At 45.9% G+C, this 20694-nt stretch overlaps 1 protein-coding gene across 2 annotated transcripts in view; it reads left to right on the top strand.

Annotated features, from left to right (window-relative positions):
• Positions 1 to 20694, top strand: part of LOC124003619 (kinesin-like protein KIF21B) — a 153729-nt gene that overhangs the window by 79857 nt on the left and 53178 nt on the right. For both annotated transcript variants that reach the window (XM_046312027.1, XM_046312028.1), the window contains exons 5-17: positions 288 to 419; positions 1243 to 1467; positions 1656 to 1771; positions 1862 to 2057; positions 2613 to 2802; positions 3076 to 3139; positions 3957 to 4187; positions 9135 to 9415; positions 9695 to 9883; positions 15040 to 15239; positions 16998 to 17105; positions 18359 to 18549; positions 18826 to 18933. In XM_046312027.1, coding sequence (XP_046167983.1) covers positions 288 to 419; positions 1243 to 1467; positions 1656 to 1771; positions 1862 to 2057; positions 2613 to 2802; positions 3076 to 3139; positions 3957 to 4187; positions 9135 to 9415; positions 9695 to 9883; positions 15040 to 15239; positions 16998 to 17105; positions 18359 to 18549; positions 18826 to 18933 — 2231 coding nt within the window. The remainder of the gene's footprint in view (positions 1 to 287; positions 420 to 1242; positions 1468 to 1655; positions 1772 to 1861; positions 2058 to 2612; positions 2803 to 3075; positions 3140 to 3956; positions 4188 to 9134; positions 9416 to 9694; positions 9884 to 15039; positions 15240 to 16997; positions 17106 to 18358; positions 18550 to 18825; positions 18934 to 20694) is intronic.

A 20694-nucleotide genomic window follows, 5' to 3' on the forward strand; every position in this document is an offset into this window, starting at 1 on the left:
GTACAGCACGAACAATTAGTATGTGTGTGTGTTTGTACAGCACAAACAATTAGTATGTGTGTGTGTGTACAGCACGAACAATTAGTATGTGTGTGTGTGTACAGCACGAACAATTAGTATGTGTGTGTGTGTACAGCACGAACAATTAGTATGTGTGTGTGTGTACAGCACGAACAATTAGTATGTGTGTGTGTTTGTACAGCACAAACAATTAGTATGTGTATGTGTGTACAGCACGAACAATTAGTACGTGTGTGTGTCAGTTTTGACGGTGTGGTGTTTTCTAGCTGTTAGAATGTCTGAAGTTGGGAGCGTTGTCCCGGACTACGGCCAGCACCCAGATGAATGCTTCCAGTTCCAGGTCTCACGCCATCTTCACCATCAACCTCTGTCAGATGAGAGTCTGCCAACAAACTGAGGTAGGGAGGGAGGGGGGGAAGTATGGAGGGAGAGAGGGAGGTAGGGGGAGGGAGGAGGGAGAGAGGGAGGTAGGGAGGGAGGGAGGGAGGGAGGGAGGGAGAGAGGGAGGGAGGGAGGGAGGGAGAGGGGGAGGGAGGGAGGGGAGGGGGAGGGAGGGAGGGAGTAGGGAGGTAGGGAGGGAGAGGAGGGAGGAGGGAGGGAGGGAGGGAGAGAGGGAGGTAGGGAGAGTAGGGAGGGAGGGGAGAGGAGGGAGGTAGGGAGAGAGAGGGAGGGGGAGGGGGAAGTAGGGAGAGAGGAGGGAAGTATGGAAAGTAGGGAGGGAGAGAGGGGGGAGGGAAGGAGGGGGGAAGTAGGGAGGGAGGGAAGGAAGGAGGAGGAAGTATGGAAAGTAGGGAGGGAGAGAGGGAGGTAGGGAGAGAGGAGGGAGGGAGGAGGTAGGGAGAGGAGGGAAGGAAGGAAGGAGAGAGGAGGTAGGGACAGAGGAGGTAGGGAGAGAGGAGGGAAGGAAGGAGAGAGGAGGCAGGGAGAGAGGAGGTAGGGAGAGAGGAGGGAAGGGGGTGAGGGAGGGAGTGATGGATGTATTGACTGAGGGAGAGACAGAAAGAGACAAAGTAGAGGTAGAAGAGGGTAAAAGAGGAGTGAAAAGCTGAAAGATGAACGTATCAGAGTAAAGTCAGAACAGTTATAAAACATGGTGATAATTGTTGTCACTGTATTCTCTCTCTTCTCTCTCTCTCTCTCTCTCTCTCTCTCTCTCTCTCTCTCTCTCTCTCTCTCTCTCTCTCTCTCTCTCTCTCTCTCTCTCTCTCTCTCTCTCTCCAGGAGAATGGAGGAGTGAACGCAGAGCTGAACGGAGAGCTGAACGGAGGGGTGAACGCAGAGCTGAATGGTGTAGGAGGAGGAGATGGAGGGTCTATAGCCAAGCCTGAATACGAGACTCTGATGGCCAAGTTTCACTTTGTGGACTTGGCTGGATCAGAGAGACTGAAACGCACCGGAGCGACAGGAGAGAGGGCACGCGAAGGCATATCCATCAACTGTGGACTGGTGAGGAGCTACGTGATGATGATGTGTGATTTAACTGGTGCTGAGAAACGTGATCATGATGGTGTGTGTGTGTGTGTGTGTGTGTGTGTGTGTGTGTGTGTGTGTGTGTGTGTGTGTGTGTGTGTGTGTGTGTGTGTGTGTGTGTGTGTGTGTGTGTGTGTGTGTGTGTGTGTGTGTGTGTGTTCTAGCTGGCCTTGGGGAATGTGATCAGTGCTCTGGGGGACCAGGCTAAGAAAGGAGGCCATGTTCCATACAGAGACTCTAAACTCACACGTCTTCTACAGGACTCACTGGGAGGAAACAGGTAACACACACACACACACACATCGACACACACAGGCCTGTGCCTCACCAGTCTTCATAACGTCTGTTATGTTTTCCCTCTCCTCTCCAGTCGTACGGTGATGATAGCGTGTGTGAGTCCATCTGACCGGGACTTCATGGAGACCCTGAACACACTGAAGTATGCTAATAGAGCCAGGAACATTAAGAACAAGGTGATGGTGAACCAGGACAAGACCTCCCAGCAGATATCTGCTCTCAGGGCTGAGATCACCAGGTTACAGATGGAACTGATGGAGTATAAAGGGGTGAGGAGGGAGGGAGGGAGGGAGGGAGAGAGAGAGGGGAGGGGAAGGAGGGAGGGAGGGAGGAGGGAGAAGGGGAGGGGAGGGGCGGGGAGGGGAGGGAGGGGGGGGAGGGGAGGGGGAGGGAGGGGAGGGGAGGGGAGGGGAGGGGGAGGGAGGGAGGGAGGGAGGGGGAGGAGGGGAGGGGAGGGGAGGGAGGGAGGGAGGGAGGGGGAGGGGAGGGAGGGAGGGAAGGGAGGGAGGGAGGGAGGGAGGGAGGGAGGAAGAGATAGAGGGAGGGAGGGATCCGAGTCAGAGACTAATGGAGCATGTGATTGGCTGAAAGAAAGTTGTCTCCCCTGTGATTTGCTGCAGTAAAGTAGTCTGATTTATGATTGGCTGAGGTGTTGGCATCCAGTGAGTACAAAAATAAAATGGAAAATGGGAATTTATACCAACAAAATGCTTGAAGTGATATAAAAATCAAGATCCTGTTTGTTGATTGGATGAAATGGCATTGTTCTGTATGTTCATTGGCTGAGATAATATCTTCCTGTATGTGTATGACCTCCTCCCCAGGGTAAGCGTGTGATGGGTGAGGATGGCTTGGAGGGCTTCAGTGATCTGTTCCAGGAAAACTCAATGTTACAGAGAGAAAACGACACGCAACGCATGAGAGTCAAAGCTATGCAGGAGACCATCGACCACCTCAACACACGCGTCACCACACTCCTCGCCAACAACGTCAGCACACTCCTCGCCAAGTCAGGTAAGACCAAGAGAGACAACGCACACACTGTCCAATGGTCGTTGAAGAATGTAGCTGTCTGAAAACGTCACTCGGATTCTTGTTTCCCGCGTCCTTCTTCACTTCATTTCTACACCTCCCTCTCAAAGCTCATTGGAGGAGAGGATCCAAGGTCCCTCCCTCACACCTTCTCCTCCAATGAGCTTTGAGAGTTTCTGACACAGACCTTTGCATGTAGTTAAGAAGTGTTAACCGCTTATGTCTCACTGTGAACTCTGACCTTCTGACCTCTAGGTGAGGGCAATGAGGAGATTGGTGCTCTGATCCAGAACTACATCAGAGAGGTTGAAGAGCTCAGGTAAGAGTCTGTTAGGGGTTATAACTCCACTGGGACTATAATGAACTTTACACTGAGTGGGTCTGACTATAAAGCCACTGTTTCTTGGGGACTGGACTGTACGACATCATTATGGAGGTCAAAGGGCAAAGCAATTCACTGAGTTTCTGTTTTGCTGTTACTGTACTTCAGTTCATAGTTTTGTTGTTGTTGTTCTACACTGAACAAAAATATAAACTTAACATGCAACAATTTTAAATATTTTACTGTGTTACAGTTCAAGGAAATCAAGAGAAATAAATTAATTTGGTCCAAATCTATTGATTTCACATTACTGGGAATCCAGATATGCATCTGTTGGTCACAGATACCTTTAAAAAGGTTGGATCAGAAAACCAGTATCTGGTGTGACCACCATTTGCCTCATGCAGCACAACACATCTCCTTCGCATAGAGTTGGTCAGGCTGTTGCTTGTGGCCTGTGGTATGTTGTCCCACTCCGCTTCAATACCTGTGTGAAGTTGCTGTCATACACGTCGATCCAGAGCATCCCAAACAGGCTCAATGGGTGACAAGTCTGAGTATCCAGGCCATGGAAGAACTGGGACATTTTCAGCATCCAGGAATTGTGTACAGATCCTTGCGACATGGGGCTGTGCATTATCATGGTGAAACATGAGATGATGGAGGCGGTAACTGTAAAGTTTGACTAATGACATCTGTTTGTCTTTATCTCTCCCTTTCTCTTGCTCTTTATCTCTCTCTCGCTCTCGCTCTCGCTCTCTCTCCCTTTTTCTCTCCCCACCCTCCTCTTCCCCCTCTCTTCCCCTCCTCTCAGATCCAAGCTCCTGGAGAGCGAGGCAATGAACGAGTGTCTTCGTCGCAGTGTGACCCGTCTCTCTACCCGCTCGCCGTTCCCTTCCTCCTCCCATAGCTCCACCCCCGGGCCACACCCCTTAGGCTCATCTCCCCATTCCCTGTCAATGGAGGCGGAGATGACGGACGTGATTCGCCGAGCCAAGATGGACATTGAGAGGCTGAAGAAGAAGGAGAGGAGACAGAGGATGAGGTGAGAGGAGGAGAATTGGGGAGGGAGAGGAGAAGAGAAGAGACTACTGTTGACAGCATTAGAGGAGAACAGGATTGGGCTCAATCCCATTTCTATTCAGCTAGTAAATGGGTTTGGAATGGGGCCAGGGTGGTAGTGTAGGGTAGTGATTAGTGCTGTTGCGGTGACCGTATTACCGCCACATCGGCGGTCAAGAGTCATGAAGGCAGTCAAATTCCACTTGACCTTTAAGTCACGGTAATTAGGCTTCTCCAAGCTCTGATGCTGCTGATGGTCATTAGTAGCCTACCAAACTTGTTAACTGCCTGGTACTCAGCACTCTATTGTCCCTCTAATCACTCTGACATCAATGCAAATGGGTTGATTGAAAATCTAATCAATCAAATGGATTGATGGAAAATCTAATCAAACACTTCATGAGAGCCAATGAGCTCAACATTTCTACAGGCTATGCAATTGCAGGAGAAAATAGAGTGATGGCCTCTACTAAAAATAGGAGGATCAGCTTTCTATAGGTTAGGCCTACTATATTTATTTCTCAACTTTCCTATTATTAAGCACATTGCTTCTCTTTACAACAGGAGTATAGCCGACCTGGCTGGCATGTAAATGAACCACAGGAAAAGCGTCCACCATTCACTATTTAAGAGCATAGATGATGTATTTTTTCTCCTGCTGACCTTGTTTTGAGACAGGTGAATGATAATGATCCATTCTAAATCAAAACTAATTTCAGACATATAATATTTTGTATATGTAAAGACAAGATTAAATCAAGAATAGTCTGATCGGTGACAAATTTGTAAGTCGCTCTGGATAAGAGCGTCTGCTAAATGACTTAAATGTAAATGTAAATATTAGCCTATCACTTGTGAATGATGCCCAGCATAAGAAACAATGCCTTTTTTTGCAACTTTTTCTAATCATAGTCACACACCTCATGTAACCTAGTCCATAGGTCTATATGTTTTAATAAGGTTAGTATCACACCTCATGTAGCCTAGTCCATAGGTCTATATGTTTTAATAAGGTTAGTATCACACCTCATGTAGCCTAGTCCATAGGCCTATATGTTTTAATAAGGTTAGTATCACACCTCATGTAGCCTAGTCCATAGGTCTATATATTTTAATAAGGTTAGTATCACACCTCATGTAGCCTAGTCCATAGGCCTATATGTTTTAATAAGGTTAGTATCACACCTCATGTAGCCTAGTCCATAGGCCTATATGTTTTAATAAGGTTAGTATCACACCTCATGTAGCCTAGTCCATAGGTCTATATGTTTTAATAAGGTTAGTATCACACCTCATGTAGCCTAGTCCATAGGCCTATATGTTTTAATAAGGTTAGTATCACACCTCATGTAGCCTAGTCCATAGGTCTATATGTTTTAATAAGGTTAGTATCACACCTCATGTAGCCTAGTCCATAGGTCTATATGTTTTAATAAGGTTAGTATCACACCTCATGTAGCCTAGTCCATAGGTCTATATGTTTTAATAAGGTTAGTATCACACCTCATGTAGCCTAGTCCATAGGTCTATATGTTTTAATAAGGTTAGTATCACACCTCATGTAGCCTAGTCCATAGGTCTATATGTTTTAATAAGGTTAGTATCACACCTCATGTAGCCTAGCCCATAGGTCTATATGTTTTGATAAGGTTAGTATCACATCTAAAGTGGCCAAATAATTTCTTAAAATGAAGCACATTAATCTGCTTTACAACAGGTGTAGAGCCTAACTGGCATACATACATACATACATACATACATACATACATACATACATACATACATACATACATACATACATACATACATACATACATACATACATACATACATACATACATACATACATACATACATACATACATACATACATACATACATACATACATACATACATACATACATACATACATACATACATACATACATACATACATACATACATACATACATACATACATACATACATACATACATACATACATACATACATACATACATACATACATACATACATACATACATACATACATACATACATACATACATACATACATACATACATACATACATACATACATACATACATACATACATACATACATACATACATACATACATACATACATACATACATACATACATACATACATACTTAAGCAGCGCGTGAGTCTCAAGTTTGGGGAAGAAGATTTTCAGCATAAAAATGCACCTTTATAATACAAGCATTACATGCATAATAGCATTTGAAAGTCACTTTTGATAATGGTGTTTTCTGGTAATGGAACATTCGGTCTAATAGTTTATCAACATTTGAAGCTAAATGTTCTGATCTGTTGCGTCAGGCACATTAAGTAAAAACGTTTTTGTGATGCTAGTGGTTGTATTCATTTGGGATCTATCGCATCCCACAACTGTCTCAGACTATGTTTGGAATATTTATTCCTTGCACAGAATAGCATAGGTCAACTTTTGTACTATGGGGGATAGTAGATTGACATAGGCTAGTGCTTTTGCTGTTCGTTATGCCTACTCATCTTGTTGGTTGACAAAAAATGTATGTGGACAGTGCTTCCAATATCTTTAATATACAACTCGGGAATTGGATAAGGATACACGCAGTTGAATCCCCGATGTGTCTGTCTTCACTTGTAGCCTGTGAGAAAAACCTGATCACGTGAAGGAGCGTGCAACATTCAGGGAGAAGCGCACAACGGCCACTGGCCGCACTAGTCATGGGTTTTTCGAGGGTGCATTACGGCCACACAAAGGGAATGCCAACGTGAAAATTATAGGCATTATCAAGTGCTTGTCAAATTGTGAATGAGTGACTGATATATTGTCTACAACCTGCGTAAAAAACAACAAAGCAGAACACATGCCTTTCAAACTACTTTTTCCTAACCATCATTAATCTCATCATGCAGCCTTACAATGTATTGACAATCAAAACATGTATTGAGAGAGGTACTCACTGACTACTGCCATGTATTGAGAGAGGTACTCACTCTGACTACTGCCATGTAATGAGAGAGATACTCACTGACTACTGCCATGTAATGAGAGAGATACTCACTCTGACTACTGCCATGTAATGAGAGAGGTACTCACTCTGACTACTGCGATGTAATGAGAGAGGTACTCACTCTGACTACTGCGATGTAATGAGAGAGGTACTCACTCTGACTACTGCCATGTAATGAGAGAGATACTCACTCTGACTACTGCGATGTAATGAGAGAGGTACTCACTGACTACTGCCATGTAATGAGAGAGGTACTCACTGACTACTGCCATGTAATGAGAGAAGTACTCACTCTGATTACTGCCATGTAATGAGAGAGGTACTCACTCTGACTACTGCAATGTAATGAGAGAGGTACTCACTCTGACTACTGCGATGTAATGAGAGGTACTCACTCTGACTACTGCCATGTAATGAGAGAGGTACTCACTCTGACTACTGCCATGTAATGAGAGAGGTACTCACTCTGACTACTGTGATGTAATGAGAGAGGTACTCACTCTGACTACTGCCATGTAATGAGAGAGTACTCACTCTGACTACTCACTCTGACTACTGCCATGTAATGAGAGAGGTACTCACTCTGACTACTGCCATGTAATGAGAGAGGTACTCACTCTGACTACTGCCATGTAATGACTACTGCCATGTAATGAGAGAGGTACTCACTCTGACTACTGCCATGTAATGAGAGAGGTACTCACTCTGACTACTGCCATGTAATGAGAGAGGTACTCACTCTGACTACTGCCATGTAATGAGAGAGGTACTCACTCTGACTACTGCCATGTAATGAGAGAGGTACTCACTCTGACTACTGCCATGTAATGAGAGAGGTACTCACTCTGACTACTGCAATGTAATGAGAGAGGTACTCACTCTGACTACTGCGATGTAATGAGAGGTACTCACTCTGACTACTGCGATGTAATAAGAGAGGTACTCACTCTGACTACTGCCATGTAATGAGAGAGGTACTCACTCTGACTACTGTGATGTAATGAGAGAGGTACTCACTCTGACTACTGCCATGTAATGAGAGAGGTACTCACTCTGACTACTGCCATGTAATGAGAGAGGTACTCACTCTGACTACTGCCATGTAATGAGAGAGGTACTCACTCTGACTACTGCCATGTAATGAGAGAGGTACTCACTCTGACTACTGCCATGTAATGAGAGAGGTACTCACTCTGACTACTGCCATGTAATGAGAGAGGTACTCACTCTGACTACTGCCATGTAATGAGAGAGGTACTCACTCTGACTACTGCCATGTAATGAGAGAGGTACTCACTCTGACTACTGCCATGTAATGAGAGAGGTACTCACTCTGACTACTGCCATGTAATGAGAGAGGTACTCACTCTGACTACTGCAATGTAATGAGAGAGGTACTCACTCTGACTACTGCGATGTAATGAGAGAAGTACTCACTCTGACTACTGCGATGTAATAAGAGAGGTACTCACTCTGACTACTGCCATGTAATGAGAGAGGTACTCACTCTGACTACTGCCATGTAATGAGAGAGGTACTCACTCTGACTACTGCCATGTAATGAGAGAGAGGAGTGGGGACAAAGTGACAGGTTAAAACAGGCTAATTCACTTCTAATCGGGGAGAGAGGGAGGGGAAGATGGAGAGAGGTCTCTGCTAATAACTGTGTTCTCCATATCCACTTGGCAACAGTCCCAAAACAAAATGGGGGATTATTGGTTCCCAAATCAAATCAGAGGCCCATACAGGTTTAATACATGGTCATTCATATTAGTAATATATTCATATGGTAATTGGGCAAATAACTAAAGCTGCTTATTGGGTCACAGCTGTTATGAGCGTGTTATGAGCGGTGCCTTCTGTGTGTGTCCCAGTCTGACGCCTGGTCATATATTCTACTTACAGCTCAGAGAAAGAGAAGGTGTTTAAGAAACAAGTGAAGCTTCCCTCTCATGAGAACGGACAGGACGGACAGAATGGACAGGACGGACAGAATGGACAGGACGGACAGAATGGACAGGACGGACAGGACGGACAGATGGACTCTGAAGAGAACTACACAGAGGACGGGATGTCCCCTCTGCAGGAGGAGGAGAGTGGGTGTGATGAGGAGGAGGAGAGGGATGACGATGAGTTTGACAGTGATGAGAGTCTGGTGGACTCAGACTCTGACTCTGATGAGAAAGGTGAGTGAAAGATAACAATGACACTTCCCAGAGAGGTAGAAATGTCCCCAATTCTAAATCAACCCTTCTGCAGATGGGGGCAGGATTGAATAGGTTTCATCATTAACCTAATGAAAGTACCATATTGTCCTCTGTTTGGCTGTATGCTACAGTATTTCCTAGGTAGCAACTGAAATCCCCAACTGCCCCACTCTATTATAACATGTCTGTCTGATAGCCACAATTTTCACCTCTTGAACCTTGACCTCTCTGTGCCCTCTGACCTCTTACCCCCTGCAGCTAACTTCCAGGTGGATCTGGCAGACCTGACGTGTGAGATTGAGATCAAGCAGAAGTTGATCGATGAGCTGGAGAACAGTCAGAAGAGACTGCTGCAACTCAAACTACAGTATGAAGAGAAACTCATCCTGCTGCAGAACAAGATCAGAGACACACAGCTGGAGAGAGACAGAGTACTACACAACCTCAGTGAGTTATGGGTAATGTAGGCACGCAGTCACAGAAACACACAGCTGGAGAGAGACAGAGTACTACACAACCTCAGTGAGTTATGGGTAATGTAGGCACACAGTCACAGAGACACACAGCTGGAGAGAGACAGAGTACTACACAACCTCAGTGAGTTATGGGTAATGTAGGCACGCAGTCACAGAGACACACAGCCGGAGAGAGACAGAGTACTACACAACCTCAGTGAGTTATGGGTAATGTAGGCACGCAGTCACAGAGACACACAGCTGGAGAGAGAGAGTACTACACAACCTCAGTGAGTTATGGGTAATGTAGGCACGCAGTCACAGAGACACACAGCTGGAGAGAGACAGAGTACTACACAACCTCAGTGAGTTATGGGTAATGTAGGCACGCAGTCACAGAGACACACAGCTGGAGAGACAGAGTACTACACAACCTCAGTGAGTTATGGGTAATGTAGGCACACAGTCACAGAGACACACAGCTGGAGAGAGAGAGTACTACACAACCTCAGTGAGTTATGGGTAATGTAGGCACGCAGTCACAGAGACACACAGCTGGAGAGAGACAGAGTACTACACAACCTCAGTGAGTTATGGGTAATGTAGGCACGCAGTCACAGAGACACACAGCTGGAGAGACAGAGTACTACACAACCTCAGTGAGTTATTTGTAATGTAGGCACGCAGTCACAGAGACACACAGCTGGAGAGAGACAGAGTACTACACAACCTCAGTGAGTTATGGGTAATGTAGGCACGCAGTCACAGAGACACACAGCTGGAGAGAGTCAGAGTACTACACAACCTCAGTGAGTTATGGGTAATGTAGGCACGCAGTCACAGAGACACACAGCTGGAGAGAGACAGAGTACTACACAACCTCAGTGAGTTATGGGTAATGTAGGCACACAGTCACAGAGACACACAGCTGGAGAGACAGAGTACTACACAACCTCAGTGAGTTATGGGTAATGTAGGCACGCAGTCACAGAGACACACAGCTGGAGAGAGACAGAGTACTACACAACCTCAGTGAGTTATGGGTAATGTAGGCACGCAGTCACAGAGACACACAGCTGGAGAGAGACAGAGTACTACACAACCTCAGTGAGTTATGGGTAATGTAGGCACGCAGTCACAGAGACACACAGCTGGAGAGACAGAGTACTACACAACCTCAGTGAGTTATGGGTAATGTAGGCACACAGTCACAGAGACACACAGCTGGAGAGAGAGAGTACTACACAACCTCAGTGAGTTATGGGTAATGTAGGCACGCAGTCACAGAGACACACAGCTGGAGAGAGACAGAGTACTACACAACCTCAGTGAGTTATGGGTAATGTAGGCACGCAGTCACAGAGACACACAGCTGGAGAGACAGAGTACTACACAACCTCAGTGAGTTATGGGTAATGTAGGCACGCAGTCACAGAGACACACAGCTGGAGAGAGACAGAGTACTACACAACCTCAGTGAGTTATGGGTAATGTAGGCACGCAGTCACAGAGACACACAGCTGGAGAGAGTCAGAGTACTACACAACCTCAGTGAGTTATGGGTAATGTAGGCACGCAGTCACAGAGACACACAGCTGGAGAGAGACAGAGTACTACACAACCTCAGTGAGTTATGGGTAATGTAGGCACACAGTCACAGAGACACACAGCTGGAGAGACAGAGTACTACACAACCTCAGTGAGTTATGGGTAATGTAGGCACGCAGTCACAGAGACACACATTAGGAGAGAGACAGAGTACTACACAACCTCAGTGAGTTATGGGTAATGTAGGCACGCAGTCACAGAGACACACAGCTGGAGAGAGACAGAGTACTACACAACCTCAGTGAGTTATGGGTAATGTAGGCACGCAGTCACAGAGACACACAGCTGGAGAGAGACAGAGTACTACACAAAATCAGTGAGTTATAGGTAATGTAGGCACACAGAGTGTACTGTACATACTGCCCAACCTCAGTGAGTTATGGGTAATGTAGGCACGCAGTCACAGAGACACACAGCTGGAGAGAGAGAGTACTACACAACCTCAGTGAGTTATGGGTAATGTAGGCACGCAGTCACAGAGACACACAGCTGGAGAGAGACAGAGTACTACACAACATCAGTGAGTTATGGGTAATGTAGGCACACAGTCACAGAGACACACAGCTGGAGAGAGAGAGTACTACACAACCTCAGTGAGTTATGGGTAATGTAGGCACACAGTCACAGAGACACACAGCTGGAGAGAGAGAGTACTACACAACATCAGTGAGTTATGGGTAATGTAGACACACAGAGTGTACTGTACATACTGCCCAACCTCAGTGAGTTATGGGTAATGTCGGCACACAGAGTGTACTGTACATACTGCCCAACCTCAGTGAGTTATGGGTAATGTAGGCACACAGAGTGTACTGTACATACTGCCCAACCTCAGTGAGTTATGGGTAATGTAGGCACACAGAGTGTACTGTACATACTGCCCAACATCAGTGAGTGATTGTAAGTGGGGATGTGAGATCTTCATTGCTGTCTTGTTGTAAGGGAAGACACAGCTCTAGCACAACATAGATACAGGTAAATGTCCAAATAAAGGAAACACCAACATTTGTATTTATTATGGATCCCCATTCACTAGCAGCTACCCTTCCTGGGGAACAGCAAAATTAAGGCAGTTATACGATTTTAAAAAAATATGACAATATATTCATTACATAATTCACAACACACTAAGTGTGTGCTCTCAGGGCCTGACTCTACTACTACATATCTACAACACACTAAGTGTGTGCCCTCAGGCCCCGACTCCACTACTACATATCTACAACACACTAAGTGTGTGCTCTCTGGCCCCTAGTCTACTACCACATATCTACAACACACTAAGTGTGTGCCCTCAGGCCCCGACTCCACTACTACATATCTACAACACACTAAGTGTGTGCTCTCAGGGCCCGACTCTACTACTACATATCTACAACACACTAAGTGTGTGCTCTCAGGGCCCGACTCCACTACTACATATCTACAACACACTAAGTGTGTGCTCTCAGGGCCCGACTCTACTACTACATATCTACAACACACTAAGTGTGTGCTCTCAGGGCCCGACTCCACTACTACATATCTACAACACACTAGGTGTGTGCTCTCAGGGCCCGACTCCAATACCACATATCTACAACACAAAATCCATGTGTATGTTATCATGTGTATGTATGCATGTGTCTGTGCCTATGTTTGTGTTGCTTCACAGTCCCTCCTGTTCCATAAGGTGTATTTCTTATCTGTTTTTAAATCTGATTCTTCTGCTGCATCAGTTACCTGATGTGGAATAGAGTTCCATATAGTCATGGCTCTATGTAGTACTGTGGAATAGAGTTCCATGTAGTCATGGCTCTATGTAGTACTGTGGAATAGAGTTCTATGTAGTCATGGCTCTATGTAGTACTGTGGAATAGAGTTCCATGTAGTCATGGCTCTATGTAGTACTGTGGAATAGAGTTCCCTGTAGTCATGGCTCTATGTAGTACTGTGGAATAGAGTTCCATGTAGTCATGGCTCTATGTAGTACTGTGGAATAGAGTTCCATGTAGTCATGGCTCTATGTAGTACTGTGGAATAGAGTTCCATGTAGTCATGGCTCTATGTAGTACTGTGGAATAGAGTTCCATGTAGTCATGGCTCTATGTAGTACTGTGGAATAGAGTTCCATGTAGTCATGGCTCTATGTAGTACTGTGGAATAGAGTTCCATGTAGTCATGGCTCTATGTAGTACTGTGGAATAGAGTTCCATGTAGTCATGGCTCTATGTAGTACTGTGGAATAGAGTTCTATGTAGTCATGGCTCTATGTAGTACTGTGGAATAGAGTTCCATGTAGTCATGGCTCTATGTAGTACTGTGGAATAGAGTTCCCTGTAGTCATGGCTCTATGTAGTACTGTGGAATAGAGTTCCATGTAGTCATGGCTCTATGTAGTACTGTGGAATAGAGTTCCATGTAGTCATGGCTCTATGTAGTACTGTGGAATAGAGTTCCATGTAGTCATGGCTCTATGTAGTACTGTGGAATAGAGTTCCATGTAGTCATGGCTCTATGTAGTACTGTGGAATAGAGTTCCATGTAGTCATGGCTCTATGTAGTACTGTGGAATAGAGTTCCATGTAGTCATGGCTCTATGTAGTACTGTGCACCTCCCATAGTCTGTTCTGGACTGGTGGCATGTCTTGTGGGGTACACATGGTTGTCTGAGCTGTGTGCCAGTAGTTTAAACAGACAGCTCTGTACTTTCAACATGTCAGCATCTCTCATAAATACAAGTAGTGATGAAGTCGATCTCTCCTCTACTTCGAGAGGAGAGACATGTATATTATTAATGTTATAGCTCTCTGTGTACATCCAAGGACCAGCCGTCCTGCCCTGTTCTGAGACAATTGCAATTTTCCTAAGTCCCTCTTTGTGGCACCTGACCTGAACAGTAGTCCAGGCCTGTAGGACCTGCCTTGATGAAGAAGGTAGGGCAGCACTTTATTAGTATAGTGTCTTAATAGGGCATCGGCTCACCACGAGCCAGAACAGCATCAAAGCACCTTGATATAGATTCTACAAGTGTCTGGGACTCTATTGGAGGGATGCTGACACAGTTCTTCCATGAGAAATTCCATCATTTGGTGTTTTGTTGATGATGGTGGAAAACACTGTCTCACACACACACGCACGCACGCACGCACGCACGCACGCACGCACGCACGCACGCACGCACGCACGCACGCACGCACGCACGCACACACACACACACACACACACACACACACACACACACACACACACACACACACACACACACACACACACACACACACACACACACACACACCCTTTAAACTCCCTATGCTCCTTTGAGACCCCTCTTTCATAGTCACTGAGATCTCTTCTAGTCATGGTAGCCAAAATAATGGGCACCTGGGCATTTTTATACATGACCCTAAGATGTTCATGTGGAATCACCTGCTTTCAATATACTTTGTATCCCTCATTTACTGAAGTGTTTCCTTATATTTGCAGTAACCTTTACATACTGTACTCAATTTCAGCTCTACCTCATTTAATAAGCATCACTCTCTCTCTCCTCCTTTCTAGTGTCCATGGAGAACTACACGGAGGAGAAGGCTAGCAGGATCAAGTCAGATTATGAGAAGAGGCTAAAGGAGATGAACAGAGACCTGATGAAGCTACAGGCGGCTCAGAAGGAACACGCGAGGCTACTGAAGAACCAGGGACGCTATGAACGAGAGCTGAAGAATCTGGAGCAGGAGGTCAACGAGATGAAGAAAGCCAAGGTGAGGAGGAGGAGGAGGGCAGAGGAGAGGAGAGGAGGGCAGGACAAGGATAGTGAGAGGGAGAGGAGGAGAATGGAGTAGGAGGCAGAGAATTGTGTCAACTATAAACAGTACCAGTCAAAAGTTTTGACACACCTACTCATTCAAGGGTTTTTCTTTATTTTGACTATTTTCTACATTGTAGAATAGTGAAGACATCAAAACTATGAAATAACACATATGGAATCATGTAGTAACCAAAAAAAGTGTTAAACAAATCAAAATATATTTTATATTTGAGATTCTTCAAAGTAGCCACCCTTTGCCTTGATGACAGCTTTGCACACTCTTGGCATTCTCTCAACCATTTTCATGAGGAATGCTTTTCCAACAGCCTTGAAGGAGTTTCCACATATGCTGAGCACTTGTTGGCTGCTTTTCCTTCACTCAAACTCATCCCAAACCATCTCACTTGGGTTGAGGTCAGGTGATTGTGGAGGCCAGGTCATCTGATGCAGCACTCCATCATTCTCATTGGTCATATAGCCCTTACACAGCCTGGAGGTGTGTTCTGGGTCTTTGTCTTGTTGAAAAACAAATGATAGTCCCACTAAGCACAAATCAGATGGGATGACAATATTGCTGTAGAATGCTGTGGTAGACATGCTGGTTATGTGTGCCTTGAATTCTAAATAAATCACAGACAGTGTCACCAGCAAAACACCCCACACCATCACACCTCCTCCTCCATGCTTCACGGTGGGAACCACACATGCGGAGATCATCCGTTCACCTACTCTGCGTCTCACAAAGACACAGCGATTGAAATCAAAAATCTTAAATCTGGACTCATCAGACCAAAGGACAGATTTCCACCGGTCTAATGTCCATTGCTTGTGTTTCTTGGCCCAGGCAAGTCTCTTCTTCTTATTGGTGTCCTTTAGTAGTGGTTTATTTGCAACAATTCGACCATGAATGCCTGATTCACACAGTCTCCTCTGAACAGTTGATGTTCAGATGTGTATGTTACCTCCACTCTGTGGAGCATTTATTTGGGCAGCCATTTCTGAGGCTGGTAACTTAATGAACTTATCCTCTGCAGCAGAGGTAACTCTGGGTCTTCCTTTCCTGTGACGGTCCTCATGAGAGACAGTTAACTCTAATGAACTTATCCTCTGCAGCAGAGGTAGCTCTGGGTCTTCCTTTCCTGTGACGGTCCTCATGAGAGACAGTTAACTCTAATGAACTTATCCTCTGCAGTAGAGGTAACTCTGGGTCTTCCTTTCCTGTGGCGGTCCTCATGAGAGCCAGTTTCATCATAGCGCTTGATTGTTTTTGCGACTGCATCTTCATTTTTAAAGTAATGATGGACTCTCGTTTCTCTTTGCTTATTTGAGCTGTTCTTGCCATAATATGGACTTGGTCTTTTACCAAACATGGCTATCTTCTGTATACCCCCCCCACCTTGTTACAACACAATTGAGTGTGCAAAGCTGTCATCAAGGCAAATGGTGGCTACTATGTAAAATCTTAAAATATATTTGCTTTTGTTTAACACTTTTTTGGTTACTACATGATTCCATATGTGTTATTTCATAGTTTTGACATCTTCACTATTGACTGGTACTGTACATTGCAAGACATTTCCATCTGCAATGTTTATAGCCCTATGTGAGGGTATTCCCCCCACAGTCATTGATGGCCGAAGCTCCCTGAGAAGTTTGTAAGCAAGTTTGAGGGTTCTCTTCAGCTAAGTGCAGTTCTTCTTCCGGTCCCCAGGTGGCGCTGATGAAGCAGATGAAGGAGGAGCAGCTGAGGAGGAGGATGGTGGAAGCCAAGAGGAACAGAGAGATCGCTCAGCTCAAGAAGGAGCAGCGACGACAGGAGGTACGTGTTTGTGTGTGTGTGTCAGGGTGTGTGTGTGTGTGTCAGGGTGTGTGTGTCAGGGTGTGTGTGTCAGGGTGTGTGTGTCAGGGTGTGTGTGTCAGGGTGTGTGTGTGTCATGGTGTGTGTGTCAGGGTGTGTGTGTGTGTCAGGGTGTGTTTGTGTGTGTGTGTGTGTGTGTCAGGGTGTGTGTCAGGATGTGTGTGTCAGGGTGTGTTTGTGTGTGTGTCAGGGTGCGTGTGTGTGTGTCAGGATGTGTGTGTCAGGGTGTGTTTGTGTGTGTGTCAGGGTGTGTGTGTCAGGGTGTGGGTGTCAGGGTGTGTGTGTGTCAGGGTGTGTTTGTGTGTGTGTCAGGGTATGTTTGTGTGTGTGTGTCAGGGTGTGTTTGTGTGTGTGTGTGTCAGGGTGTGTTTGTGTGTGTGTGTGTGTGTGTCAGGGTGTGTTTGTGTGTGTGTCAGGGTGTGTGTGTCAGGGTGTGTGTGTGTGTCAGGATGTGTGTGTCAGGGTGTGTTTGTGTGTGTGTCAGGGTGTGTGTGTCAGGGTGTGTGTGTGTGTGTCAGGGTGTGTGTCAGGATGTGTGTGTCAGGGTGTGTTTGTGTGTGTGTCAGGGTGTGTGTGTGTGTGTCAGGATGTGTGTGTCAGGGTGTGTCAGGGTGTGTGTGTCAGGGTGTGTGTGTCAGGGTGTGTGTGTCAGGGTGTGTGTGTGAGGTGACATAGAAGTGTATGCCTGGAGATACGTAATACACTTATGTTACTCTTGTACTCAACCAGATACTTTTTAAACATTTCTAGGTTAATACAGGGGAAGGGGAAGGGGGATACCTGTTACCTCCCTTCTTAGGCCAGTTCAATAAATCATTAGTACAGAGGAAGGGAAAGGGGGATACCTGTTACCTCCCTTCTCAGGCCAGTTCAATAAATCATTAGTACAGAGGAAGGGGAAGTGGGATACCTGTTACCTCCCTTCTCAGGCCAGTTCAATAAATCATTAGCACAGAGGAAGGGGAAGGGGGATACCTGTTACCTCCCTTCTCAGGCCAGTTCAATAAATCATTAGTACAGAGGAAGGGAACGGGGGATACCTAGTCAGTTGTACAACAGAAAGGAAAGGGGGATATCTAGTCAGTTGTACAACTGAATGCCTTCAACTGAAATGTGTCGCCTGCGTTTAACCCAACCCCTCTATATGTGTTTAACCTCTATGAGTCATGTACTCCATATGTATTGTCTGACATCTCTCCACCCCCCTCCCTCAGTACCAGATTAGGTCGTTGGAGAGTCAGAAGTGTCAGCAGGAGCTTGTCTTACGTAGAAAGAGTCAGGAGGTGACAGCGTTACGACGGCTGGCTAAACCCCTGTCTGGACGCATGGCTAGACGTTTACAGCCCCCAGACTCTGGAGCTGAACTGTCTCCCAGCACCACCTCCTCTGAACCAGAGTCCAACAGGTAGGCAGTACTGCTACTGTCACCAAGTTCAACTGGTTAACCTTACTGCTGAGCTTGAAACGCTACCACCTGCACCATCGAATCGCTAGCTTTTTCCCTTGTCAAGAGCTTAATAATCCCGTGTGTTTGTGAGAGAGAAGACCCGAGATCTAGTCTGAATGTGATCTGCTGATGGATAAACATGTACTGTTGAGCCTCTGTTTCACTACACAGTGTGTCATGATGAACAACACGTTCATCTCGCTCATAGCTTGTGTTGTTTATATTGTGGTTTAGGACCACACCAACCAATGTGTCTAACATAGTGAGACAGTGGAACACCAAGATGAACGGCTACCTGGGACAGAGCGAAGGGGTGACCAACAATGGGACACGGGTTGTTGGGTGAGTCACGGCGAGGTGTGTGTGTGTGTGTGTGTGTGTGTGTGTGTGTGTGTGTGTGTGTGTGTGTGTGTGTGTGTGTGTGTGTGTGTGTGTGTGTGTGTGTGTGTGTGTGTGTGTGTGTGTGTGTGTGTGTGTGTGTGTGTGTGTGTGTGTGTGTGTGTGTGTGTGTGTGTGTGTGCCTCAGTGGAGGCTGCTGAGAGGAGGACGGCTCATAATAATGGCCGGAACAGGAGAAATGGAATGTCTCACACCTGGAGACCATGTGTTTGATGTATTTGATACCATTCCACTGATTCCTCTCCAGTCATTACCACAAGCCCATCCTCCCCCTTTAAGGTGCCACCAGCCTCCTGTGGTGTGCATGCCTATGTGCCTGCATGTGAGCTGCTTGAAACACACAGACAATCTGAGCTGCTTAAAGCATGAAACACACAGACAATCTGAACTCCTTAAAGCATGAAACACACAGACAATCTGAGCTGCTTAAAGCATGAAACACACTGAGAATCAGTGAGCTGCAGCGAGATTCTATTGGTTTGTTGGAGCACGTATTTGCATATTTTGACTAAGGAATGCCTGTTCTGTGAAGTGCGCCTTGCGTCTTGATTTTACCTAGCTAGTACAACAGCTAGCTAGCGAATTATGCTAACAAATTAGCTAACATTGTCCTTGGTCTTTCTCTCTGTGTAGGAGTAGGACTCGTGTCCAGCAGGGTGTTCTAGGACTGACAGTTAACCTGTATTGTCCTTGGTCTTTCTCTCTGTGTAGGAGTAGGACTCGTGTCCAGCAGGGTGTTCTAGGACTGACAGTTAACCTGTATTGTCCTTGGTCTTTCTCTCTGTGTAGGAGTAGGACTCGTGTCCAGCAGGGTGTTCTAGGACTGACAGTTAACCTGTATTGTCCTTGGTCTTTCTCTCTGTGTAGGAGTAGGACTCGTGTCCAGCAGGGTGTTCTAGGACTGACAGTTAACCTGTATTGTCCTTGGTCTTTCTCTCTGTGTAGGAGTAGGACTCGTGTCCAGCAGGGTGTTCTAGGACTGACAGTTAACCTGTATTGTCCTTGGTCTTTCTCTCTGTGTAGGAGTAGGACTCGTGTCCAGCAGGGTGTTCTAGGACTGACAGTTAACCTGTATTGTCCTTGGTCTTTCTCTCTGTGTAGGAGTAGGACTCGTGTCCAGCAGGGTGTTCTAGGACTGACAGTTAACCTGTATTGTCCTTGGTCTTTCTCTCTGTGTAGGAGTAGGACTCGTGTCCAGCAGGGTGTTCTAGGACTGACAGTTAACCTGTATTGTCCTTGGTCTTTCTCTCTGTGTAGGAGTAGGACTCGTGTCCAGCAGGGTGTTCTAGGACTGACAGTTAACCTGTATTGTCCTTGGTCTTTCTCTCTGTGTAGGAGTAGGACTCGTGTCCAGCAGGGTGTTCTAGGACTGACAGTTAACCTGTATTGTCCTTGGTCTGTATTTTCTCTCTGTGTAGGAGTAGGACTCGTGTCCAGCAGGGTGTTCTAGGACTGACAGTTAACCTGTATTGTCCTTGGTCTTTCTCTCTGTGTAGGAGTAGGACTCGTGTCCAGCAGGGTGTTCTAGGACTGACAGTTAACCTGTATTGTCCTTGGTCTGTATTTTCTCTCTGTGTAGGAGTAGGACTCGTGTCCAGCAGGGTGTTCTAGGACTGACAGTTAACCTGTATTGTCCTTGGTCTTTCTCTCTGTGTAGGAGTAGGACTCGTGTCCAGCAGGGTGTTCTAGGACTGACAGTTAACC

The sequence above is a fragment of the Oncorhynchus gorbuscha genome, linkage group LG18, assembly GCF_021184085.1.
Source record: "Oncorhynchus gorbuscha isolate QuinsamMale2020 ecotype Even-year linkage group LG18, OgorEven_v1.0, whole genome shotgun sequence".
Taxonomy (NCBI): domain Eukaryota; kingdom Metazoa; phylum Chordata; class Actinopteri; order Salmoniformes; family Salmonidae; genus Oncorhynchus; species Oncorhynchus gorbuscha.